Source organism: Dromaius novaehollandiae, chromosome Z (assembly GCF_036370855.1).
Source record: "Dromaius novaehollandiae isolate bDroNov1 chromosome Z, bDroNov1.hap1, whole genome shotgun sequence".
Taxonomy (NCBI): Eukaryota; Metazoa; Chordata; class Aves; order Casuariiformes; family Dromaiidae; genus Dromaius; species Dromaius novaehollandiae.
This window is the reverse complement of record NC_088132.1, coordinates 39,885,983-39,912,484: the sequence shown is the minus strand read 5'-3', so window position 1 is coordinate 39,912,484 and position 26,502 is coordinate 39,885,983. Positions and strand designations below refer to the sequence as shown.

Below are 26,502 nucleotides of genomic sequence, written 5' to 3'. Positions count from 1 at the left end.
AAACAAAATTATAATTACCATCTGTTTGCAAGAATTTTTCAGGAAATGTTGTAGACTATTTGGGTTCTGAAATTGTCTTAGGAAAGGTCCTGTTTATTTCTCTTTAACTCAGATTTTAAAGCATGAGGTTTTGGTTTCTTTTTTTGAGCATTGAGTGTTTGGATACAGCTTGCCTTTGTTTCTTAAATGTAAACTTGCCTATCAGAGAAAAGCTGCCCTTGAATAATACTCGTGATCCATAAAGTGCGTACTGTGCTGCTGTAGTATTTGGCATTTATTAGTATAACTTGCCACAGTAAAGTGACTGATTTGCTGTGGAATGCAGGGCATTTGATCTAGGAATGTCAAAGTAATCTGGTAGTAGAATAGATGTACGGGAAGCAGAAGGTGCTAGATGCTGAGATTTCTTCATTACTGTTAGCCTTTCTTTGGCTGTGTCCTGTGCTTTGATTTCTGTAGCATGGTCTTACGAATACCTACAGTGTCCAGGAGAATCAGCAATGGCAGGATTGTATTGCAGCAAATATATGAGAAGGGCCAAAATAGCATCTGCAGTCCACACGTGTGTTAATTTTACAGGAATATATTGTGTTTTAGACAGACACTTTGATGTATAATCATTGCAATAAATAAATCTGTAGCTGACAAACATATGTATGTCAGAGTATGTTTATACTGGTAACCATGCAGATGTTTTGAAATAGTCTCTTTTAGCAGTTGCTTAAGTGTTTCTTTTTGTTTCTTTTGCTTAGTTGTTTCTTCTCTTAATTTTATAGCTTTGCCTTGCAAGTGACAAGTCAGTGCACAGAAATGATACAGTGGGGTTTTTAAGTATTTTAAATGTTAAAAATGAATGAAAAACAAACAGTACTTAATCCTGATCTGCAATCTCTTTTTCAAAATATATGAAAATGTTAGAATTGTATTATTCCTTAAACCGAGTAGACTAATTTCTGAGTTACTTGCTGCAGTTCCTATTTCTTGCTTCTCTAAAAGCCATAATACCGAAGGTCACTTTAAAATATTGTTAGCTGCGACAGAGATACTTGAGCAAATCAAGACAATACACAGAAGCCAAGATGCTGTGACTTGCTTCTCTGTTGCAGTTGTATTTTATTATCTGCTGAGCCAGAGTGTTGAAGGCTTGGTAGACACAGATGTCTGGTTTTATTGTTTAGGATTTTCTCTGATGGCTAAGAGATAGCTGAAATTGCAGAAATCACAGTAAAGAGCGTATTCTTTAGGGATTTGTAAAATGTCTTTCTTGAGCAAGCTAAGTTATTTATTGATGGAAGTTTTTTAAAAAAGGAGACATTTTCTCTGGTCTAGGAAAAAGGTCTGGATTGTCTTCTCAACTCTGTAGTACACTTCAGATGAAATCTAGCTTAGCTGATGTACTACATGCCTCTTTGCTCACACAGTTGTACCTAGCGGTGAATATCTAGATCATATAATCTGTAATCAAACTAAAAAATGAATGGTTTCAGATCAGTTGATATCCTTGGATGGAAGAGAAACTAGAGATTTTCTAATATAGTTGGGGGAATATAGAACAAGAGGTAGGAATGATGTACATACTTTTTCATGCTGCTATATGGTCATTTCAGTTCTGCCAATTCCCTCATGTATCACTGCTCAAGTAGAACAAAAAAAAATATGCCATAACAGGAATTATTTAGGGTAACAAAACATTCTGTATCTTTGAGGGCTTTTGCTTTGGGTTTGTTCTTCCTAATTCGTAAGAATGATTATTTGGTAGCATACAGTATTGTACTGAAGAGTTTCTATCGTCTTTACATAAACTTAAAGGCTTTTAACAGTCCTGATCTCCTCTGCCTCAAACTCAGTTAGCAAATATAATAATGAAAACAAGTGTTCTACAGAGGCAGCAGGCGCTGAAAAGCATTTGTGATCTCATTTGAGTTAAATTTGGTTTACAAAGCAAAGCCCCTAGAAGTTGATCCATAGCACAGATTCATAGCAGCTGAAATGCATATTAGTGAAAGTAATAAAATAAGTACTTTTAAGGTCTTTCCCTTTGTTCACTCACCTGTAAGACAGCAAGTATGGTAAATCTTGATAGGTTTACTGAGTCACTAAGTTTCTCCTGAAAAATCCAAATATTCTACAAAGTCCTGGTAAAGACAGCACCTGTCTGTATAAGACAAGCATTTTAGTTTTAATTCCCAAAGTCGGAATTAAAATTTAATTTGCAAAGCAGACCCCTCTAGAGTTTATGGTCAATTATCTTTTCATTCCCTATGAATTCAAACCTCCCTTCTAAAGACTCATTAAATTAAAACAATGGAAGCTGTGATGAATAAAGCATCTGAATTGTCTTTCTGCCAATTAGACTTCCCAGTCTTTTTGCGCATTAGTTTATGGTTCTTGAGAAGAAATTTTGGAAGTGTAAATCAAAGTTAGCATTTTTTTTTCTAAGTTACGAAGAAGCTTAACTTCTTTCTCTGTTTTAAATTCTTCTTCAGAACATTTAGTACATTCCCAGTCTATTAAATTTATTGCTGTTTGTGTGGATAAGCTCTCTGACATCACATTCTGCTAAGAGCTTGAACTGCTCATCTTCCATTATATAATATGCTGTACTGCTTTGTATACAGCAGCAAATAAAAGCCTATTAAAATCAAAACCAGAAGTAATTATTTTCAGTTAATCACAACATCTTTTAAAAGCAGGAGTATAACAAAAACAACTTTAGTTTGAAAAGCTGTTTGGTTGTGGGCTTTCACCAGATTAAGGTAACTTTGTTGTAGTTGAATGTATATATTATATGTTTACATCTTAAAAAACGAGATCTGTAACCTGTTCAAATGAGATTTCATTGCACATTGTGGCTTTATGAAATGAGGATGAAATACAGGTCATTTGGTGTAAGATGCCCAGTACTACAGTGAATGTGGCATAAAAGCAGAAGAATAATGTCTTCTTTCAGGGAGAAAATGACTTAAAGAGTATTTCTTAAAAAAGAAAAAGACAATAATACTGCGGTATCCTAAATCTTTTTCTGGATTATGAGAACTTTCTTTCAGGCTGCCTCATAATTCAAAGAAAATGCAGAAATGCAAGTGAAACAATGAAGAGCTTTGTGAATCAGACCTGAAATCCGGTTGGGTCTTCAGAAACAGGCATCAGGTACATACAAACCCCTCTGTAGAATAGCTCTTACCTTGTCTGTTATTGTGAAGGTTTGGGACATATTTACATAGATAGGTTCAGATGTAGGCAAACAAGCATGTGCCATCCTCCACTTTGATAACACGTGAGCCAGGTTTGATCTAAAAGCTTGAATTAACAAGCCCTATGAGATCTGTCTTGAAATAGTACAGCCAGATTTTTCACAAGCTGTTTAGAGTCTTTTGTGATTAACATTTGCTCCTTATGAACAGAATGTTTTGTCCATATGGCTTATATACTGAAGTTGAAAAGTTGTAAACTGTTTAACAAGTTTTAGTGCTCTAAAAATTAAGGCTCTGACAGGATTCTGGCAGGTTTAGCTGTGACAGCTTGTGTTACCTTTGGCTCTCAAGGAGTCTTTACCCCCATTCTGCAGAAGTTTTAGGACCTTGTGATAAAACATATCAGGGTGGTGGACTGTAAATGTGCCAGTACCTTGTCCACTCCATGTGACACCCCAGGATCTTTGTGCAAACCCAGCTTTATTAGTGGCTGACACTAATATCTGTGAAGAGGGACAGCTGTGACACAACCGTTTGTCCTGCTGCCTATACTAGAGGCACAGTAACCTCCAGTAAAGGAACAGTAAACCAGCACGGGTCAGTCTATGAGGGTATACATTTTGGAGTCTTTAGTCACAAGTGCAGCTAGCTGAAGCACAGTGATTCAGAATGAGATGAAATCTGTTGGTTCCCATGCTGTCTACCAGGAAACTTCTGACAAGGAAGCTTCCTGGATGCATCAGTTATTCAATGAAATTGTTTTGCTTGTCATCTTAGCAACTGAAGATTTTGTTGGAGAATCTCTACAGGACAGAGTAGGATGAATGACCATCTACATACCTGTTCCAGGGATTCCGAAAGCTCTTTTGGGGATCCCAGAAGAATTGTAGAAACTCAGTGAAGTACCACAGAGTCCTTGAGATCTGGTATTATTTTGCAGTCCTGCTTCGAAACAGTACGTTTGAGCAGAATAGGTCCAGGTTCACTTGTTATCTGTCAAGAGAGGTTGTTGGAGCTTTTCAAAAGCATTTGCAAGATAAATGTGCTGGGATTGTGGAGATCCAGGGTACTTCATCTGCATTTAGGAGAGACAGGCAGGCACAACAGTTGCAGCACAGTCCTGGGACAAAGTGAGTTAATAAGTAACATCATCAAAGTGTGTGGACTGGTTTTCTTCTTAAAACGAAAAAACAGAGAAGACCATAGTACTTTTGTTGGTTCCTTTTTTCTGACATAAATGCATAAAAGTAGATCTTTTGAATGCCTTACAAATTAATGTATTAATCAATATAACTTTTGTTCTAATTTCAGATTTACAGTTTAAATAGGTAATTTCTATATTTTAGGAGCTTTGATTATAATAAACTAAAACACGTCATGAAGTGTCTCTCCATGAAGTTTAAGAATAACTTTGAAACTAGTACCATAATACATAATTCTGTTCATAAGGAGTGATATTTAGGAAATGCAGATGGGTTGATATTGGGTGTGGATCCAGCAAACATTTTAAAATTTTAAAATATGAAAATAGTTGCACTGATGTTTAAATAGATGAGTAGTTTGCATATAAATCCTTTATGTAAACATTGTCGCAATTCTTATTGTCTTCTGTTATCTAGACGTTAGTTATACAAGCTGAAAGCTTTAACCTTATGAGTTATGAAATGTATTTTCTAATTTACAGATTTATGAAGTCTTAAATGTTTTTCTGGTTGTTCCTGTTTTTCTTTTTTATGTACTATATTATTTCTCATTAATTCTAATGCTTGCTCAGATTCTGTTGTGTTTTGCATGGTTATGTATAAACCATCTCTGCCTCACATGGTTTCTGAGCTGCAGATTGTTGGGGGAGTGCTTGGTGGCAGTATTGCCATATGTCTTGTGCTCTTCCTGCTTTTGGCCATGGTTGAAGATAGAGTGCTGGGCCAAACAGACCTTTGTTCTGATCTGGTACAGCTGTTCTTATGTTCTTAAGTGATTATTTAAAGGGATGAAAACTTGCAGCATTTGGGATGAAATGTAATTCTTCTCAAAGGTGACCTTTAAAAACCTCTTAAGCTCCCAGTGGCAAAAGCTGCAAATCCTGTGTTTCCCTAGTTCTCATAATTTTTCAGTCACCTAGCTAACCCCTCCAGTTTGTAACTGTGAGGTTTCTGGTCCTGTGAGCTGATGTGTCTGCTAATGAAGAGCCTAATGTGTTCTGAGGTTTAAATGTAGAGTAAGAAGGGGTGCCAAGGAAAGCCTTCCTCTTGGCAGTTTCTCCTCAGTGTCAGACAGATGCCAACTTTGGATCTTTCACTATCATGAGGAGGAAAAAAAAGTCTGCATTATGGGAAGAGTCTCCAGCTTTTTCAAGGGCAGATCAGATTTAGTCAGAAAGCTGAGTACTCTGGGCCATCTCATCTCACAGACTATAGCAAAGTATCTCTGTGCAAATCCTGGCAGTCCTGCAGATAATGGTGGAAGAGGAGAACTACTTGAGAAAATATAAAGAAAAACTATGTGCAGCCAAAGGTCCCTGACATCCTGAGTAACCTCAGTATTTGGCATTTTGATGATTATTGTAATAATAGTGGAGCCAGCCCTGGCACAATGTCGTACTACAAGTGAGATTAGAATTTCATCCTCCATCAACGAGGATTGCTCTCAGAAATGCAGACCTTGGCTATTCAAGCATCAGCACAAAAAAGTATAATCCCAGGAAACATTCAGGTCTCCTTGGTGACATTTTCGAACAGTGCACGCAACACTCAGCGCTGTCAGTTCTAGATGATCCCTATTCATGTACATCAGCCTCAGTCTGTCAACATCAGTTTGTTGCTTGATGTCAGGCTGTTCTACAGTATACATTAGTTTATTTGTATTTGTGCCATCTCAAGATGCTTTTTCTTGCACAGGGACAAGAAAGGATGTAACCATGCTGTTGATCTCCATCCCCTACAGTACAGTGGTATCTCAAATAGCATCCTCCCTGCTGCCTCAGTTAAGGCTCAGTTAAGCATACTCTTTCAATGTCTGCTGCTACCATGAAAGATCTAAGGGCCTTTCCCAAGTTGCTTAAGTGTATGGTGACAAGTCTGCAGAATCTGATGGAGGCTCTGAGGGTTTCTGCTTGTGTGCAGTTGCTACACTGATTGGAGCAGGCTGCTGCAGGATGTCAGAAGCCATGAATGTCACCATATTCGTATCAAATACTTCAGAAGCACAAGTTTCACGTCCTTTTCCTTCTTAATTCAGTGACTTCCTCTTTATCTGTCTTAAACTGATTTCCCTCGTTGCTATTTGACTATGAAGAATAATAGCTTAACTTGGTGCTTGTGATAAAACTTGTATTTCTATGCTACTCTTCAGACTAGCACAGTAAATTGATATTCTTTTCTTTCAGCACTAACAGCTTATATTCAGGAGACTAAATGCTTAGTTTGGATGCAAGAGGTGCTGGAGTCACAGCAGTAAGGACTTACACTGCTTCTGTTGTCTTTAGAGGAATTTCTCGACGGTAGAGCTCTTTATTTCCTGATAACAAGCAGACTGTAGTTTAAAATCTTCAACTTGAGAATTAGAGATTTTTCCACTCTTGTTCCTTTAAGAAGCCAAGGACTGTAAGATATTTGGAAGTTTTCTGCAGAGTCACTGAAAGAAGCTAAGATGGAATTTATTCTTCTCTAGAACCACAAACTTTGCCTCTGTGATTTAACATTACAACCAGTCATACCCATCCAGATATTCAGAAAAGGAAGTGGTGCTATTGCTGATGTAGACCGTCTTCCTGTCCTTGCCTCCAATTCTATCTCACCACAACATCTTTGAATGTATGCCAGAAGTTGTGAGCTTCTCTGTTTTTTCCTCTTCTCTTCTGTGTTTGGACACAGATTGTACATTTTCCATTTCACTTGGAACTGTATGATCTTGAACATCACTTTTAATGGTTACAACATCCTGTCTAGCTATAGTGGAGCATGTGATGGCATCAACTGACATAACATCTCATGCCAGACTCCACATAAATTGCTGCAAAGTTGTCTACAATCCCTTACGATACCTGTGATCACAGTCCTGCCAAGGATTTTAAATCCCTCTGAGCAGTGCAAGGCAATACAACGTTTTTAGGGAAATATCCATCCAGATTCAGATAGCATGTAGCGCTCTCCTGAGCTTGGGAGCACACCAGGATGGTTAAGGTACAGCATTTCCATATACCTCTGTGCAGGAGCTGCAAGCTATAGAGAGCGACGTCCTGCATTTCTGTGCAGGAGCTGCAAGCTATAGAGAGCAACGTCCTGCATTTTTTTCATTGAATCAACAACTGTCATGCTTCGGTGTTGACAGTTAACAACTATAAGGTATCACATAAATTTTAATGAGATCTTTTTCCTGTGTAAGAGAATCATTGACCTTTGGGCAGTTATCTTACAAGATTTGGTTAAGGTTCTGGACCACAAGAGGGAGGTCAAGAAACAAGGCTGAAGATAGAACATTTTGGATTAAGAAATTCTTAAGGCTAATGTTTCATTTTGGTTTTTTTTTAAAAAAAACAACTGTTCTGTTTCCCAGGCAATTGGTTGCCAGCATCACAATTGGATGCTTTCCTTCTCCCTCAGTCTGAGGTATCTCTTCTTCAAAAACACTCCAGAGTTTTTATGGTCGTCAGGAGTATGCTGGGACAGCTCTGGTTCCTAAACCTTTTCCATTTTGTAATCTGGTCTGTTTTTGCCACATAAATGCGTGGGTTTCTCATAACTATGAGGAACACCAGTCAGTGTTAATCTATGCAAGTGATAGACTTTGTCTTCCTATCAGGCCTAAGGTTCCTTAGCATTTTCTTTTGATCAGAGATACCGTTCCACAGGGTACCTTAATCGGGCAATGGTGTCTCTTATAAGGGGGCCTTTCAAGCCTACAAATGAATACTTTGCTGTTTCTTCTGGAAGAAAATGATGGTGAATATGAATAAGCACTCATTTGAAGAAGAAAGGGAAGCTGTTTAATAGTCACTGGAGGTTACTCTGATTGCATTTTCCATAGTCACATTCATAGTTCTTTGTCTTTCTGTCTCAAATCCTGTCTCGTAAGAGATGACATTGCCTGACTTGGAGAGCACTACTGTCTGTGGATGAAGCGTGGTTGTTTTTGGAATATTTCTGAACTGTGTATCGGATAGGCCATTGTCTAATATTGCTGTCTGATTTTATAACGAATTGTGGTTTATACAGACTAGAATGGTAGCACAGCCTTGAGGTAGACTGTTGAATATATTCACTGAGTATCAACATTGAAAACAAACATTTGCCCTAAAAATAACTGTCTTAATTTTCATAGTGAAACTGTTCCCCAGCAACTCTGTAATTGCTAAAATGCATGTAAAAGTAGAAATACATATTTGATTTGGGGGGAATACTGGATATCACAAATTCACTTAAACATGAGTCTTGCAAGTGCTTTCTCACGTGCTGTTGATTTTCAGTCACTACCCAGCCTTTATCTTTCACGTTATCACTAGCCTTGTTTTTGATGAAGGCTTATCAGAGTCTTTGATCAATAGCTGGTATCTGGTTTGGTGCAGAAACAGATACTATTTATTTGTTGAGGGTTGGCAGATTTGCTCAGGATACATACAGTTTGATTTATCTTATTTAGTCAAAATAACATTTATGTCTTGTTTTAGTATAAAACACCTGTGAATAATTAACTGCCATGTACAGCCAATTTTAGATAGGTATTTGCAGTGTCAGCATCTACCATGTTTTTACTGTACTGATACTGTATGAAATCAGTTCTGTTACTTTATTTCGTAAGGAGGATTTTTTTAGTATCTACAGGAGATTTGGAGAGGATAATGCACCTAGGGATGTCAGCACACAGCCCTGAGTCAGATCCCTGAACCCCTGAAGAGAACTGGCCAGTTTAGATGGCATTCACAACCACCAGTGGATTAAGGAAGGGCTTACCTCAGCTTCAGCAGGAGCTACTGGCATGCAGGAGGTCTCGGTGCCTCTCCCGGTGAGGCACCTTGCTCTGAGCAGAAGGGCACTGCCTACTTCACCCCAGAATTTGTTGCCTGGGAGTTTCACCTCTGGAATGAAGTCCTTGTGTGGTGGTTGTTCAAAAAGAACATAGAGTTGTTTTTTTGATGATGATAAAGATCTAATTATGTGGAGGTGCTAATAGATAAATTCAGAGTAGAAATAGGTTGTATATATATATATTTTTTATACTGAGGGTTGGAACTAAAAGATTTTGAAAATTTCAAATTTCAGTCAGTATTGAGTATCTCAAAGCCAGTTCAATTTTGATTTCATTTAGGAACCATTTGGTGAAAAGCTATAACCAGTGCTTAGTTGGAGATCAGATAAGATGAGTGGTATGTGGTCTTCAAATACATTACAAAATACAGTACATTACAAAAGTAATCTTTTAGTTGTTTTCAGATTTTGTAGCCCAAACATTATTAACTATGAGCTATTTATGTTTTCTCTTGTGCACATTGGCCCATGTACCTCTGTAGCTCTGCAAAGAGCTTTTAAGCTGTATTTAAAACACATAAAGGAGATAGTGTTTATATGTAACATTTCTTGGTCAGTGCTGACAGAGACCATATTTCAGAGCAAGTGGAAAGCTGAATGGACAGTTGATACCCTGCAGCTCCTCATTTTTTGTGTACTGTCAATGGTGATGTAGTGTCATACTGACATTTGCTATACCTTATTCTTAAAATTACACTTCATGCTGAGTGTGTTCGAATGCTTCTTAAAAACTAAGCACAAAATAACACACAAAATAATACACAAAATACAAATTTTGATTAGCTAGCTTTTTTAAAGTCTTTTTGGCAACATTTTTCTCCAGACAGCAACAATATATTAAGAAACATTTTCTTAGCCTTAACTGCTTGTATGTTTTAATGCAGTAGATTTTTTCTGTTCAATATACATTCACTATTAAATGTTTGTATTTCATGTATTTCTGATTAGTGTTGGAATAAAAGCTGGAGACGTGGTAAAATCCTCTATGACAAGTAGGACTTTTTTGTGTAGTCAATAGGGTCAAAAGTCTTGTTGCTATTGATCAGATAAATATCTTTGTGGGTTTTTTTATGCCTGTGATTTTGCAGTGAAGTTTTTTTTTATACCCTGTTTTGTTTTGTTCGATGCAAGGAATACTTCACCTCCTGCTACATTCCAGATACCTACCTGTGGAGAGTGCTGTGTTTAAATTCCTTAGAGGTTTTGAAAAGGAATTAGATTATTTGTGCAGTGTCCATTAAAGAATGATCTTGACTTGACCACAAGCTTTTGAAGGTCAGTCCACGTTTACAGTACAAACTGCAGAGTGAAAAACCACAGTGGATAATCGAACCAAACTCTCAGGAAACAGGGAAACATGACAGCTTTGGTATTATGTTTCCCAAACATGTTCACTGTTTACTGTTACGTAAGGTTCTGTTGACTTTTTTCAGATGTAAAAAATACATTTTGTTATGTGTGTGTTGGAATGATCTGTTTTGGGAAGGCACTGTATTAGCTTAGAGTCGAGTATATTTGTAGCCTGGCCTCATAATGCTACATTTCACCTCGGCTTTTCCTCTCTAGAATCTACTAGATTTGCTGCTGTTTTCTACCTACAATCAACTAAGCTGAGATCAAGTAAGCTTGTGTGGATAAAACAATCCAATTTGAAGGAAATAACTTTATAGTTAAGTGAATATATAAGCTTTCCACTGATAAATGATGGAGACTTACTCAATTTTGATTAGAGAGAAAAAAACCTTGGCTAATGAAAATGTTGAGGGAAATCTTACCTCTTGAGTAGCATTATTTAATGTAACCTGGGAATGTTTTGAGTGGTGGTAATTCCTGCTTGATCTTTTTTTGTAGGGAATGTGAAGGTATTTGTACTTTCATTTAGGACATAATGTTTTAAGGTAACCAGGAAGTAGAAGATATACATTTAATATTTGCTTTTATTTTCTCAGACTTCTGAAGACATGGTAGGGAGATGTCTCTAATGTAGCCCAACACTGATTAAACTTGACTATTGTCGTTTGTCTTATATTGCATCTGTATTGCTACAGTTCAATTGAATTTGAAAAATAAGATTTTAATCGGCATTCAGCAAAAAATGTGAATAATACTCAAGGAAAAAAAGGATTGCTTTGTGGGATTTTTTTGGAGTTTTTTTTCCTCCCAACATAATCAAATAATCTCTGTCTTACAGCGTGCACGGAAAGGACTGCTATTGGCCAACTTCTGATGAATTTTCCTTTCTTTGCCATTTGAGTTGCTTGTAATTTTCAAAATAATTTTGCCTTCCCGTGGAATTAGTGAGACTTTGTCTTCTCCTGGAAGCGGCTCAAAGAAAGCAGTAACCCTTCAGAGTGTTTTGCCGGTTTGGTTAAAGCCGTGTGCGCCGTCTTGAGCCAGGGCATTTCCTGCTTGTGATGGGCAGCCCACTCTGACCTCTTTCTTCACAGGAGTGGCAGTTCCCGACTTTTTGGTCCCAGTATTTCAGCGTCTTGTGTCTCGACAGGCGGGAGGTCCTCTGGGAAGGGGAGCAGCAGGGTAGGGAGCAGTGGGGCTGAGCCATGTCTGTCCAGGCAGGAACTGTGGGTGAAGGAGCAATACCACAGGTATCACAGTCGCATCAATACCTTGCAGGATACCTAAAATTTTACTATGCTTTTAAAGTCATAGAGCCAAGTTATTATCACTGTATCATCCATTACACTATTATCTAGACATTGGCACCCTGTAGTACAAAATTGAAGTCTTATCATAGCTGGGATTTGGGGAAAAAAAAGATAAACGTTTTCTGCTGCTGTCCGATGTGTTGATAGTTGATCTCAGGTGATGACTGCTACATGAAAGGTGCTTGCTTGTCATGACTGCCTGATTGTGTATGATTTGCAGTATGGAATTTCAATATGCGGGCGTGTGCGAAGCAAGGCACCTTTCCCCCCCCCCGCACTGCAGCTTCGCTTCGTCCGTCCTGTTCCGTTTCAGTGGCAGAAACGGGAGCGGAGCCTGAGGACCTGCTATTTTCGGGGCACTGTTGCCACCTAGAGGCAATGGCTGAAGCTAACAATAACTGCTCGGTGGCCTCAAGCAGTCGCTGACAAAAATCACAAGTGAAAATGGTTCGTCAGCTCCCCAAGCTGGTGGCAGCCCTGCCTCCAAGGCAGGCCTTCCTCGCCTGGCTGAGCACAGGCGGGGAGAAGAGCCTCGTGTCCTGTTGCTCCCAAACACTCCTCCTGAGCTGTTAATATCTCTTCTTCCTATTGTAAGGTAGAGGATGAGATCGATTTTTGAGGTTCACATCTGTGCAACACATAGATTGTCAGATGGGAGTCCTTATAAAAATGCCAGAGTCACATATGAACATGTAATACATTTGCCAGTGGTGCCAGAATGTGTGGATAATCTTTTTTTTCCTTGCCCCATTTAGTCCCCTTAATGACCGAAGATATCATCTCTTGTACATCCTGAGTCTCGAATTATGAAAGCACGTGGTGAAGTGCTGAGACTGTAAACAAATTACAGCAGTGCAGCTCCAACAGACAGGCTGCCTAAGCAGTTAACTAACTGTCGTAAGGCTGTGCTGCAATTCAGCTTTCAGTGAAGAAGATAGTGAACAAATAAACTTAGAAGTGTCATTCAGATTTTATTAGTTATGTCTCTTTCTTGCAACTAAATACTTGAAATAGTTCGTGAAGGTCTTGGAATAATCCTGTGGAGTGGCATTAGGTTGGGGCCAGTGCACATTGAGTTATTTCTGTTACTACGACATTCTAAGAACGAAAGGATGAATTTCCTGTAAAGCAGATAAAGTACTTTGACTTGGACTTTCTTTTTGTTAAAAAAACTTATTTGGGCTCCAGCTAAAATTCCTCAGTTTTATTTTCATTGGAACTCTTAGATGCAATCAATCAAAATCCAGTGTTGCCATTTCAATGTAACGCTAATATGCCAAACATTAGAGTTAACGTCTAAAATTTACCTGCATTGCTCACTAGCATAAGCCTCTTTAATATCTGGAAAAATGGGTGAACTGTGAATGACAGTGAGAATGCCACTCTTTCTTTGTAAAGAACTTTGGTTTCTCTTTGCAAAGCACACAGTAGAAGGTACAGTGTTATTAGTGACTACTCTTAATAGCTATTCTTTCTTAACAATTGCACAGAATTACTGTCTTAAAAATAAAAGTAACAGTTTTAAAAGCATCTATATCTCATTTTCTAAATGAATATTTGACTTGTGAGCCTAACTCTTCAAAAGGATTGGTGCACCTTAGACTCACTGCTGAAGCGGCTGTCTTGTCCTCCCTGCCTGGTCATGCCTCCCCTTCATCAGCCTCACCTTCATGCCAGCATAAACGATCATGTGGCTGTGCAGCAGTGCACGAGAGCTGAGAGCTGACTGAGGTTAAAATTCTCCTGGCCAATAAAAAAAGTTACATGTATATTAAAAGTTGGCTTTAATAGGAATCCTCCTTTTCAGAACACGATGTGCCTATGCTAGCATGGCACATGGAGAGGAGGAAGAGCAAGATAATACTACGTCTTTAGAGAATCACTCTGACTTAGACCGTGATGCAGAGTTCCTAATGCACTTTAGTTCCGAAAATATCACCATGGACCAGGATAAGTGAGTGCTGAAAATTTTCCTTTTAAGGCTGCCACAAATTATCTTTTTTTTATTTTAAGTTTGGGTCACAGGAAATAATTTTTAGCACTTGTTCAGAACAGTCCTACCTACCATTTTCCCAAAAGAAAGCCAGTTCTTACAAGTATTTTTCTAAATTCTTGATGTGGGTTCAGTCTAAGCTTTAGGCAAATAATAAACTAATTTAAGACCAGTTTGGAATATGCAGAAATCAATATGGTTCTTTGAATGAACACCACATAATTAGGTACATCTGGCTTGTGAATGTAAACTGTAACTAAACTGAATTTTTAAAGAGTAAACTCTGCTTAGATTTAGCATCCATTTAAATCCCTCTTTTAATCTCTTTTATTTAAATTTGAACTAAAAGGAGGTTTTTCTCATAGCTTGGTATTTTTATAGTTTTATTTGATTTGAAATTTTATCTGGATAAGATTGCATTTGATATGCAAGTGATGTTTTTAGCATTTGCATGATTAATGACTTTGGCATCTAAAAGAAAAGGGGCATGGTTTGATTGTTATGTATTAGCAAAACACTTGGATTGTCAGCTTGAAATTGGAACACAGCCCTCACAAACTGCGACACGTATTTTCCCATATGTATGTTGTTTTCATATGAACAAAAGCTTTCCTATTTTAAGATACTATTCAATATGTTGTTCTGTCGTCATCACTACAATACCTTTTAAAAGAGAAATGTACCGGATTAGCCATGAACTCCAGTAGGATTGTTTAAATCATACCGTTTTTAACACTAATTCAGCCGCTTTGTTTTCAAGCTCTTTTGTCTTTTGGCTAGGTAATATTGGATTCTCTGGTTTTAATTAAAATGCCCCCTTTTAATTAAAATTATTCCAGCACTGTGTTTTAATGCATAAGTATCTGGAAATACCTCTTTTCTTGCATCTTGCTCAGAGTAGAATTAGCTTAAGTATCTCTTCTCGTCTTCTGTGGTGAAGCTTTTTGTCTCTGTGTAGTGTATTTACTCCCCAATAATCTAGGGAATCTAGTGACACTTTTGTGCATTTTCAATTTCTGGTACAGGATTTCTTACGTTAGTAATTTTGACATTCTGCTCCTCAGATTTCTTCTTAGACCTTCCCTTCATTGTTGTGAAGGATGTGATGTCATATAATAACATGACCATTTTGTAAGAATTTTACCATAAACTATCTCTGGGAAGTTTTTTTCTGTGTGTGTGTGCCACAAAAATCTTAAATTTAACTCAGATCTCCTGTACTCTTTTGTCAAACTGCAGGATTCCACATTCTTATCTCTGTTCTTGCTAGTCTCTTCATCAATGTTTTTTATAATGTTTTTTATAAGGTCTTTTACTTGGAATAACTATCTTGACAGTAATGACCAGTGTGTGCTTTTTTAAAGGAGGAATTAAAGCCAGAAATGTAATTTTTAGTATCTGGAGAAATAGTGCTATAAACCTGCATCTGTAACTATTGCAGTTCTTGGTGCAAGGCCCTCAAAAGACAGCGAACTTTGACTACATGATTTTTATTGCGTCCTCTGTGATCTTCTGAACATTTAGCAAGTATTGCTGATTGTTGCCTGTTTGTTCGTAGCAAACAAGTCATTTAATGTTATTCAGCATGTTTGCTCTTGATAAATTGTTTTATACTTTATCCTGCACTGAAACCTTGTCTTCACTAAATGGTAACTGCTGGATAAATAAGCGTGCTTGTCAATGCATGATAGCTACCTGGCTACTGTAAAGCCATCATACTATTAATGGCTTCATACGAGATTGTGCTTGCAGTCATGGCAGCAGCGTTATATGGAGTTCATATCTCAGAAGTCATAGCATTGCTCTGTGTGTGAATTTGCAAAGTTGTTTGGAAAGGAAAAAATGTAGGCCTGTGAACTTCATTAGCCGTCATGTAATGTGGCAGGGTGCTGTTCCGTGACAACGATCCTGCTCACCTGGAGGCCCAAAGGTGCAGATCAAGCTAACACAGCCTTCAATATATTTGGCCTCCATCCTGTGCTGAGGCTGTGCTAGCATTGAAACAGGATTGTTAGCAGATGGCTCATGAAAAAAGTTGCATTTTGAGGCTAAGTTTCCTCACCTCTTTACCACAGAGCTTCTGAAAATTGCCAGCAGCAGTTTAAAAACTGTTATCACTATTTGTAAACCAGAAATCTGAGACAACATACTTGTAGCAGTGATTTGGGCTTGGAAAACCTATCCTGCACAGAGTCTTTGCAGTGTGCAAAGTGGTTACTGTTACGCTGTCTTCTCAGGTGGTCAGCACTGGAGAAGCACTATTGTGACATTACTGTGCTATTGCAAATGCTATTGACATTATTATGGGTATTGCATGGATGAACTTTGTAACTTTATTATGAAATTTTTAAAGTCCTGTTAGTCCCATCTGTAAAGCTTATGTTCAATATTAGTCAGGCAAGCTCAACTTTATGAAGCCTCTTGTGTGTATACTTTCTTACCTCCCCCCCGTGTTACTTGTTTGGCAGCATTGCATTTCTTCCAACCCTTAACTTGGCGGGCTCATTTTGAATCCATTTATCATCCTGTGCTACTGTTACAGCAGGTATTTAGACACACTTTTGCTTTGCTCACTCTTGTGGTGAAGCCCCAAGTTTTGCTTGCTTTGACTGGAAGCTGCGCCCACAGTCAGACCCGTGTTCCTGTGGCACTGCATTTGCATGCTTTGCTCTTGCCGTTTGGAAGTGAAAGGATGAGCTGGGCCTTGATGAACTAGCGGGATGCAGAGTGGATGCTGAAGGAGAGGGTATGGAAATAGGCAAGGAGGAAAGCACAGATGGGGGAAATAGAATGAAGTAAGGGAGGCTGAGCAGTTCAGGGCGGGGGGAAGGGGGGAGATCACTCTGTGGTACTTGGGGCTGGACTTTCTATAATTTAACCACGTAGTAGAAACATAGGCCAGAGTAGCATCTATGGGTCTGCCGAATAGCTCAAAGTATTGCAAGTGCCTCAGCAGGTGGCTTGAGCAACATTGTGTGAATCACTATGAAAACTGCAATGCAAAAGGATAAAACAGAGTTAATGATAAGGAATAGCATGCAGCAAGGATCAGGCCAAAACCTGTAATTCCCGTATTTTTCAGACTTGGCTTGTAGATTCCACCTGCTAATGCTTTGGTTAATCTTGTCTCTCTAGCTTTCACTGGACTGAATTTTCCCAAGATTGTTTTGGTATATGTGGGTTTTACAGTGAAAGGTAGTAAAACAAATAGATCTTGGGAGAAAAGTTTGGCTATAGCGACAACAGATGGGTTTTTGCATCCAGTTCTCTCACTTACAGAGCTGTATAAACAATACCAACATAGCACAGCTAGTCAAAAGTTCTCTTTTAATGTAAAATAACATTAAATCCCAAGTTGGCAAAATTGCATAAGAGCTGGAATTTGTTTTTGCTGCACTTGTGTTACACAGATGGCGCATGTTGCATTCGCTTTTGCAATAATAGAAGTGACACAACTACTGATGGTGTTTTCTATCTCTGGGTTAAGAAATAACTTTAAAATAGCTTTTTGGCTTGCTAATTTGAATGTCTGTGTGTAACTGTTTAAGTGCAGAACTGAGAGCAGAACAACTTGGATATAGCGCAAAAAACCTGAAAATCTAGGGTTTTTTTCTGTGACTCTGTGCTCCTCCCTGCATGCTTTTTCCTCCCCAGTCATGGACTGATGAAAAATGCTTTGTCTTCTAGAAATCACAGTTACAGTGTAGAGAGATTTACGAAATAATTCTGTTGTTGGTCACTTGAGTTGAGGCAGCCTTTGGGTTGTTTGACCATCTCTTTAGAGGGCTGACGTAAGAGTAAATAAAGCAACAACAAATGCAAATAAAGCAATGACTAACAACTAACTGTTGTTATTTTATCCTTTATTAATTAGTCACTTTGAAGCATCCCAAACAACATTTAGTAGAGGATTAATGGTATTTATTTATTAAAGTTCTTTCTTCTAGAAGAATTCTCTTGTAAATTCAGTCTCTCTCTCAATTATTGTTGCTCTTCTGAACTGTTCCTGGTTAGTTAAAATCTCCTTGGAAATTTTATATCCAGCACTGCTTTTAATACTGTAGGAGCAGAGTTCTCTGTTAGATATTTGGAGGTAAGGTATTATTCTTCCAAAGAAGTCCAAGATCTTTATTATTGAACTTGAGGAATTCAAATATATGGTTTAAAGTCTTATGAGACTATAGGCTAATGAAAGAAGCGGTAGAATTGCATGCAGAAGTAGATGGCATTAAGCAAGGTTTCATTTAAAAGAATATTTGGTGTTGACTCATACACTGTCATATTTCTAATCCTACTAAACACTTTTGTTGTCTGAATTTTCTTTCAAGGTAATTCTACAAAAAATATTTGTAACTATATGCAAATACATTCTACTTCAAGAAGCTTCCTCAGAATTACTAACTAGCAGTTAGTTTTTTGTGGAAATTAATTGTATGACTTTCTAGTTACACAAGTCCGTTAACTGTATAAACATAGGTGGGAAGAGTTCATGAATCTGTAGAAGGAAAGCTGATTTATCAGTCTACTATCTCTTGCGTTTGTTACATTGGTGTTTTAATACTTTACAAATAATACCATAAAATCTCTCTTTCCTTGACATATTCCAGAAATGATTTGGCTAATTTATAGGCATTCTGTTTTCTGCCAGCCTATCATGGGAAAAATGTCTAGAGAAAGGATTAAATACAAATTCTGTATTTATTTCAGAAAGTGATTGATTCTGCAATCAGTTTTTTCGCTGGCAGTTTTGATTATCTTGGAGCAATATGTTTCTGAACCTTTATCTTGAAATTTGCTGCTGTTCTTGGAGTTGTGGAATTAGGTTAATGGTCAAAGACTTTGAAGTATACAACTTTCTCTAGTCCACTATTTCATAAAATCATCAGCTCCTAGAAACTTTTTTTTTTGCACGTAAGCCGTTGTTTTTAATGGTTTTCCGCTGATCATAGTTGCTCAGTACTTAATGCAAGATGACTATGTAATTGTGGAGAAGCAGCAATTATAAAACAGATTGATCTCTTTAGCATGTATGTGCTAAACGCACAAGCAGATTAGGCGATAAGGTTTCTGATCAGTCTTGTTTTGTGAAATCTGGTTGCGCTAGGGAGACAGGCTGTGTCGTAGCTCTAGTTTTTAACCCTATTATTTGCAGGAATCTGAGAACAATCTGTTAATAAGGCCTGTCGCAGCTCTTAAAATAAAAGCAAACTCCTCCCCCCACTTTGGTACCTATAATGCCAAGCAGTGGATAATTCAAAGTGGCTCCAAGCTATTTTTGAAACAGATTACTCACCTAACTGCTGCGATGTCGAATGTGTGTTAGAACCGAGACTGCGGAGAGCTGACACATAGCAAAGCAAAACCCACATAAGTTCAGAAGTCGCCCGTTCAGGGAGCAAGTCATCTCGGCGTTTGGTGAGTGGGGCTGCATTGCCTGAGCTATGGGCACAGCTAAGGAGACTGAGTCAAATGGGACTAAGGAAGCATGTGAACCCTTGCCTCCCCTTTGCTTCTGCCTGTAGCAGTGTTATTTTAGCTGTGATGGCAAAAGGATGCAGGAGCTGAGAGATGCGTCGGGAGAGAAAATGTCTTTACTTGCAGCAGTTCAGCCTTGCTGTCGAGCCAGCATGTAGTTTGAAGGGAGAGGCCTCGCTAAAGACAGTGCTGCCCTTGGCAGCCTTGCCTCCCTGCTCCGTGTGCAGCAGCAGCGCACCCGCGAGATGCACGTGGCAGAGCACACGCAGCTGCGATACGCGTGTGCAGCAGCAGCGGGGCGGGCAGAGAGATGGGCAGCTGGGAGATGCCTGGCGGCTCGGGCTCTGCCCCCCAGGAGAGGGGCAGCATCACCAGAGCCCAGCACTGGGAGACCTCAGCACACAGTAGGGAGACACAGAAGCACATCCGCTAGCAGAAACTAATAGTGAAGGGCTAGAAAAGACAAATTTCTCCCATTTTATTAAATCTGTGCATCTTGAAACTTTGTGCAGTTATGGGCTGCTTGTCTGAAAATTTGTAATGCCACTGGAGAAAGATGTGAAGAAGGACCAACGCAGCAAGTCAGAGGCAAATTTATACGTTGTCTTTGATGCTTACTCAATTGGTAACTTCTACTGAAAGCGAGGAGACGCTTACCAAAAAAGTTTACTACAGTTAATTCCCTGATGGTGTGTTTTTGAATTTAACCGTTTGTCCTCTTTTTTGCCCCAAACTTTTGTCTAAAGACTTGTGCCATTTTTCGGAGCTATTACAAATGCCTTGTTGCTATTCTGATAGGGTTGCATGTTTGAAATTTCCAGAGGTGTATGCAGAACACATCTATTGCATTTATTTCTGCTTAGAAAACCTTGGATCAAAATACAGCAGTCTTTCATCTCATCCCCTTTCAAAACGTCAATTTGAGCAAAACTCAAATATTTGAGAATTATGAAATTATGAAACGCAGTTATAGGGACAGATGTGTCATAGTGTCATTATGTTTTGCAGCTGATGCTCATCAAGATATAATAGGACATGTGACTGCTTTAGGACTGTGTCCAATGTTCTCCTTGTCCTATGGGAAATTTGTTTGGAAGTGAAGTGCTGAGGTAGGGAACTGCCTCGTCTTCATGCCTGTAATCCACTCCCCATGAAGAGTGCCAGAAGTTGAAAATGAGTCAACAAATAACCCTTGTATCAGAAGCAGGTACGGATGTTGGGGTTATGGAGGAGAGAAGTTTCTGGGGTAAACTTCCTTTTATATTACCACGATTGCTAAATTGCAAAGTTTTAAGTAATCCCTAGGTTACACACATGCAAGTATGGTATCTTCCTTGAGCAGTGAGTTTACACCATGAAAACAGCTGTGCACTTGCTACTTTTTCAGGTCTCTAGTCCTCCATGGGACAGTTTAGTGCAAAGCTTTACTTTCTCATCATAGTGATCACATAACATTCTCATTTACCTCACCCTTGACAATTTCTGGGAACGAAAATGTCTGTGGCATGGCTGTTGGCATAGCATAAAGAAATCACAGCTGCAGTTATGAGTACCAGCTCTCTCAAGGCACTTGTGCGTCTTTTATCACAGCTGAGAGTGAGGCTGGGAAACCCAGATTTCCTCTACCACAATCAAAGTGCTGTCATGTGGCTTCAAATAGTTCAGTACAGTTGTAGCCAGCAAAAGACATGCAGTTGGCTTATAAAGAGAAAATGGTTGGTGGCCATTGCCTGTAACAGGGAGTTAAAGTTGGCGTGTACCTTATTTTTATTTTTTAGAAGTTTGCAATGCATTTAACCTGACATTCTGGAAGAGCAAAACTTATTTAAGCAAAGAGGAGGGTGTTCTTTTTTTTTTCTTCCCAGGAATATATAATGTCTGAAATGTTATATTACCACTTTCTTCTCTAGAACTGCTCTATGGCCGTGTGGTTTTTTTGCAGTAGCAGATTTGTTCTTGCTCCATGGCAGCTGCCTCCTCTTTAAAGCTTCTTCCTGATCCTTTTCATATAGTAGGTCTGCTTCCTCTTTTTTGTAAACCAAAACATTATTGTCTGTTTTGATATTTAAGTATTAAGCTTCAGTGTCCTCTTGGCAGGTGTTGCAGGACTTTTTTGGACCTTCTATAATTTTCATTATTTTAAAAATTGATTTTAAGAAAATGCCTATGTACACAGAGGTGACTAAGTGTGGTTTGGGAAACAAAACATTAGCAGAATTATAAGCTGGGTAGGAGAGGTACTTCCACAGCTACCCTTCCTTCAAGAATGCCCTATATATTGCTGTAGTAAGCCAAGGCCTGGCTGCTCTCTGTCCTCTGTGCGGTGTTCTGGCGTTTGAGTTAGCAGAGTTAGGGGCTTTTAGGTCACTTGCAACAGAATTTTTTTTTTCGTTTAAGGGAAGAGTGTGTGAAAGACGACACTTTACTTTACCCTCCTTGTCCTATCCAGCATCATCGTTTCTAAACTTTGAACCACTGAAAACTAGTGTGTAAAGCCAGTTTTTGTGTGTGTTCTGCCACATATTTTAGATCTAATTTTCTTCTGAGTTTTTTGGCCTTCCCTCAGAGATAGTTTCTGTCCAAATGGGAGAACGTGTGGTGGATTTTAAGCCCTTCATTTTAGGAAGTTATTCCCCCCCCCCCCCCCCCGAGAATCTGTCCTATGAATTTTATTTTTGCCTACAGATTCTGTTTTTAGAGTTTTGTCATTCTTTGTTTTGTCCTTCTCACACCTTATCTCATTCAGATTAAAAGGGTTTTTCAAGTTTCCAGGCATACTGCAGTATCGTCTCTTGCCTGTGCAAGGGCATCATCCACCGAGTCTCTATTTAATTTTTACCTTACCCTGTTACTTTTACTGGAGTTCGAGGACTGTTCATCGGGTGGAGACTCCGAGGATAATAATGACCCAATAAGCTTCTGCCGTTAGAAGTCACTATTTATCGTAAGACTGGAAAATTACCTACCTGAACTGTCTTCAGGCTGCTTGGAGTCTTTTCAGCTGACAGATGTGTTTTGAAGAAGCGTAACAACCCAAATGAAAATATAAAAAATAAGTGTCTAAAGTCTGAATTGCAACCCTGTACACAAAAGGAACAGAACTGGGTAAGGAGGTGCAATCTGGACTCTGTAGAGAAGAAACAAATCAGAATAATCAGATTTTTCTCATCTGTCTTCAGAGTTCTAACGTGTCCGAGAGATTTCAGAAATCTAAAATTACAAAACTTTCTGAGGTTTAGCTGCAAGGCTCGTTCTCTCTCCCTGTCTATCTGTCATCTACAATAGGAGAAAGACATCTATTGTGTAAATCTAATTATGGAAGGATACCAGATTATATTCTGGCTATTTTATTTCCATAAGAACACTACCTTTAATCAAGGGACCCCAAAAGCTATTACAGTTAACCTTGGCTAATGCTGTGTTTCTTCCTGTTCCTCTTCTATTCTGTGTGGGTTTTTCTGAGTGGTTTCAATCTGCTATCCAGTAATTACCCCAAACCAGCATTTGGGGAGCAGGAAGATGTGGAGGAGTAATAATTCTTTTATTTTTTTATTTATTTTTTTGCTTGAAAAATGTGGCTTCTTTAGCTAGTTTGGTGTTGTAGTTGCTTTTTTTCTGTGATACCATTTACATTAATATTCCCTTTCACTCTGTGTGCTTTGAAGGACACAACTGCTATACTTTGCCACAGCAGGCTAGGTAGTAAGGCCTGTGGAAGACAGCTAGCTTCTTGAGTGTCTGTCAGAGACCTGTGGAGTTGTGCTTATTGCCGATAAAAATATTTCAGCATCATCAAGAGGCTTCAGTGCAAATGAGATCCGTCTTTCTTAGGTATGGTACAGGCACGAGTACGTTGTAAAAGGCCGTCCCTATCCTGAATAAAAGCACTCAAAGCAAGACAAAAATTGCTCACATTCGGAAATACTATGTACCCTGATTCACAAAGCAAATTTGCCTTGGTTCAAGAATGCATACCACCCTTCCTGACTCCATGCCTTTTACCTGTGAGAACATCTTTCTTACCTACAATGTAAGCCTTGCATTACTTACAAATACACTTTAATGGATGTAGCTGAATTTTACCATCAGAAGTGCGCAAAGGATTTTTTGAAGGCACACTGAGCTTGTGACTGGAGCTTTGGCACTTTCTGATTTCATCTTGGAATATACTTACTTCCCCTTGGCTATGACTCCAGTAACGCAGTCCCTAATTGCTTATAGCGTCACTTACCCGAAGACCCTCCAGCCCCCTCAGGGGTGCACATTTAACCCTGATAGCTGGGGCAGGCCAGGGGGGATCCCGCGCCAGCGGCGCAGCTGGTTGCATGCCCGTGCAGGCAGTGCAGCCGGCACTTCTCTTGAGAGCTCGCACCTCTGCTCCTGTGCCTGAACAATAGCATTTCCACAGAGGCTTTGTTCTGTTTGCTGCACTAAAAATATAGTAAAGCAATAAATAAGGAAAAGATATTTCCTAGTTATCCTGGGATTTTACTGAAGGCTGTGCCAATCAGAAAATAGGCTTCCAAATAACTGCCATTGCTTTTGCGCTGAAGGCATGCATCCTGTTCATGACTTCTGTCGTGTGACTAGTCAGGGGAATGCTGTAAAACATAGCCATTCTCTTGCTGTGCTGTAAAACAATATTGTATAATATGCCTTTAAAAAGGATATCTTTATTAATATGTGGGAGGGGGCTATAACGCAAAGGAGTCAAATAGTTTTTTCAAGAATCAGAGACCAGTTGCTGCTTTCAGAGTAGATAGCACCATTTGTTGACCATGGTGAAGGAAAAAGTAATACAATTCTTTAGCTTTAGCTTGAACTACCTGAAAGAAGGCTGCTGCTTTTCATCCTTTAAGCATTTATTTAGTCATCCTGTATTAGTCAGTACAATTGCAGATGCTACAGAATGAATTCTAGATAGCAAGTAGTGTTGAAATGTATAGTTTAGGCTTAAAAGTGATTTAAATTAAATTTTACTGCAGGATATCAGCGCCCCAATCTGTTTGTCAGTCACCACAATCAGACGCTGTTCCACGCTCAGGGTTTTTTGGTGTCGTACGCTTGCTTTCTCATACCACGTTGGCAAGCCGTAACAAGTAGAACTCCACCCTCTCTACAGCCTAAAAGACTAGGGGGAATAAAATGCATAAACGGCAACTGCTGGCAAGGAAAATGAGAGTTTCTGTTAAGGTGCTGTTTTTCCAGACAGTTGCTCGTATGCAGTTCAGAAGGGGGCGGGATCCTTTTCACGTAGCTTCTCTGTGATTTGTTGAATTCGCAGACTTTTCCCCTTAAAATCCCAGCCCTTTTTCTTTTTTTTTTTTTCCCCTTTGAGAAGTTGGCTTGCTGCTTCTCAAAGCTCACGTCAGCTGTGATCTGGTCTCCAGTGAGTTACACTGACACCATGAGTTCGGAAGCTGATGAATCCAAGGAAGGTATGATTTTAAATATTTTTAAAGGCCTTGATTAAAGGAAAAATACATCTAGCATCGTCCGAGCTGCTTTTGTGAGCCAGAAGAAAGCATGAGTGAGAGTTTCTGCTCGTTTTTTAGCTTTCGGTTGTTGAAAGGGGAGGGAAAACGTCTTGGCAAAATCATCTGAAGAATTTTCTTTAGATTTCACTGGAAATGAAATCACCAACATGTTGACACCAGGGATATCTTATGTCTGTCTCTGCAGTGGTAACTTAGGAGCATGTGAATGAAGTGAGTTTCACACTTAGGAGTGTGAAATGGTGTTTTAAAACATTAACAGCCGATTGAAAGAGGAAGATTTTTTGAAATTGCAAGTGCTGTATTTTTTAACAAAAGAGGAAGTTGTGTGGGGGAGAAGTGAAAGGTCATTATTTTGGGAATGAGCTTGGTGCTGCTTACTTCCCTTTCAGAATGAGTGCACACACGTGTGTGTGTGTGGTGTGTGAGTGTGCGTGTTTAAACAGAGAAGTGTGCCAAAGCTGAAGGGCTTCATTGACTGCTCCTGGAGTGGAACGTGTGGAGCGGCTGGAAGTGCTCCAACAAAAACACAATTATTCACTCGTGTTGTTTTGGGGAGGGGGGTGTTTTGTGCGAGTCAGGGGGGCGGATAGTAGGGAGTGCGTGGGGGAGGAGGAGGAGGGTCATTTCCTGAAAGTGTGTACATACAAAAGGCCATTTATACAGAAGAGAATAGGGCAATAGTGGGGTTATAAGTTGGATTTCTTAGAACAGAATTGATGTTTCATGGTTATGAATAGTCCCTAGGGAGCCTCAACCTTACAGAGATTCAGTATGGCACAGAAAAAATAGATTAGCAAGTAGTAAGGAAACCCAAGCATTTTGCATTTGGGGAAAACAAGATGTTTTCAGAATATCTCAGCTGGCTTTCCCCTCACACTCTTACAGCTTCCCCCACATGAAGAATACCATTACTATAGGCATGTATCCATTTGCATAAAAGAGTATTTTGTTGATCCTCAGAAAAGTAGGTTTGGACTGAATCAAACATAATGGTAAAAATGCTGATAGAGTGGACTTAATAACAAAGCACGATAGCCTGTGTTTTGATAAGAGTTATAAAAATGCTCCCTGTTTCATCTTCCTCTCTCATTGAATGAACAGATAAACTGAAATGCAGCTTTTCTTCCCGAGAGGATTCTGTAGGACTGATTTATTGAAAAGCAGAACTGAAAAATATTTCTCCATAGAAACTGTTTGAAAAAGAGAAACTGCGAATAAGACTATGGCAGTGTGAACGTTCTCCCCCAGCGGTACAGCAGGAGAGATCAGCATGCATGCCATAGCATGAAAGGTCCTCTGCTTTATATACAGGAAGTTCCAGACAATTTTATAAAGTTGGCTATATTTGAAATGTAAACTGGTTTCTTTAAAGAAACCTCTTACCTTCTTAGCTGACTCAGATTCTCAAAATTCTCTGAAAAGACTCTTGCTGTTCTGTGCTAATTATTTGGTTTCTTTTGATATAATTTGAGATGCCAGGATCTTCATGATGAAAAATGCATTTGGAGCAGGTGGCTGAGGGAGGAAAGATGGGATAACTTTTTGGTTGAGTTATTTTTAGCTGGGAAAATAACTGGGTTTTGCTGCACTGTGATTTTAATAAATTTGAGTGGAAAAATAAAAACAGTCACCATTATGAGAAGATGAGCTACAGGT

The 26,502-nt window shown here is 39.0% G+C and overlaps 1 protein-coding gene across 13 annotated transcripts in view; it reads left to right on the top strand.

The window, feature by feature from the left end:
* Nucleotides 1-26,502, top strand: part of LOC135324836 (tumor necrosis factor alpha-induced protein 8) — a 65,244-nt gene that overhangs the window by 18,526 nt on the left and 20,216 nt on the right. For 4 of the 13 annotated variants that reach the window (XM_064501806.1, XM_064501815.1, XM_064501811.1 and 1 more), the window contains one exon: nucleotides 10,784-10,837. The exons of 7 other annotated variants lie outside the window; for them this stretch is intronic. In XM_064501806.1, the coding sequence (XP_064357876.1) occupies nucleotide 10,837 (1 nt within the window). In that variant the 5' untranslated portion in view covers nucleotides 10,784-10,836. Of the gene's footprint in view, nucleotides 1-10,783; nucleotides 10,838-24,642; nucleotides 24,787-26,502 lie in introns of those variants that run through there. 2 more of the 13 variants (XM_064501803.1, XM_064501817.1) reach the window with 2 other exon arrangements.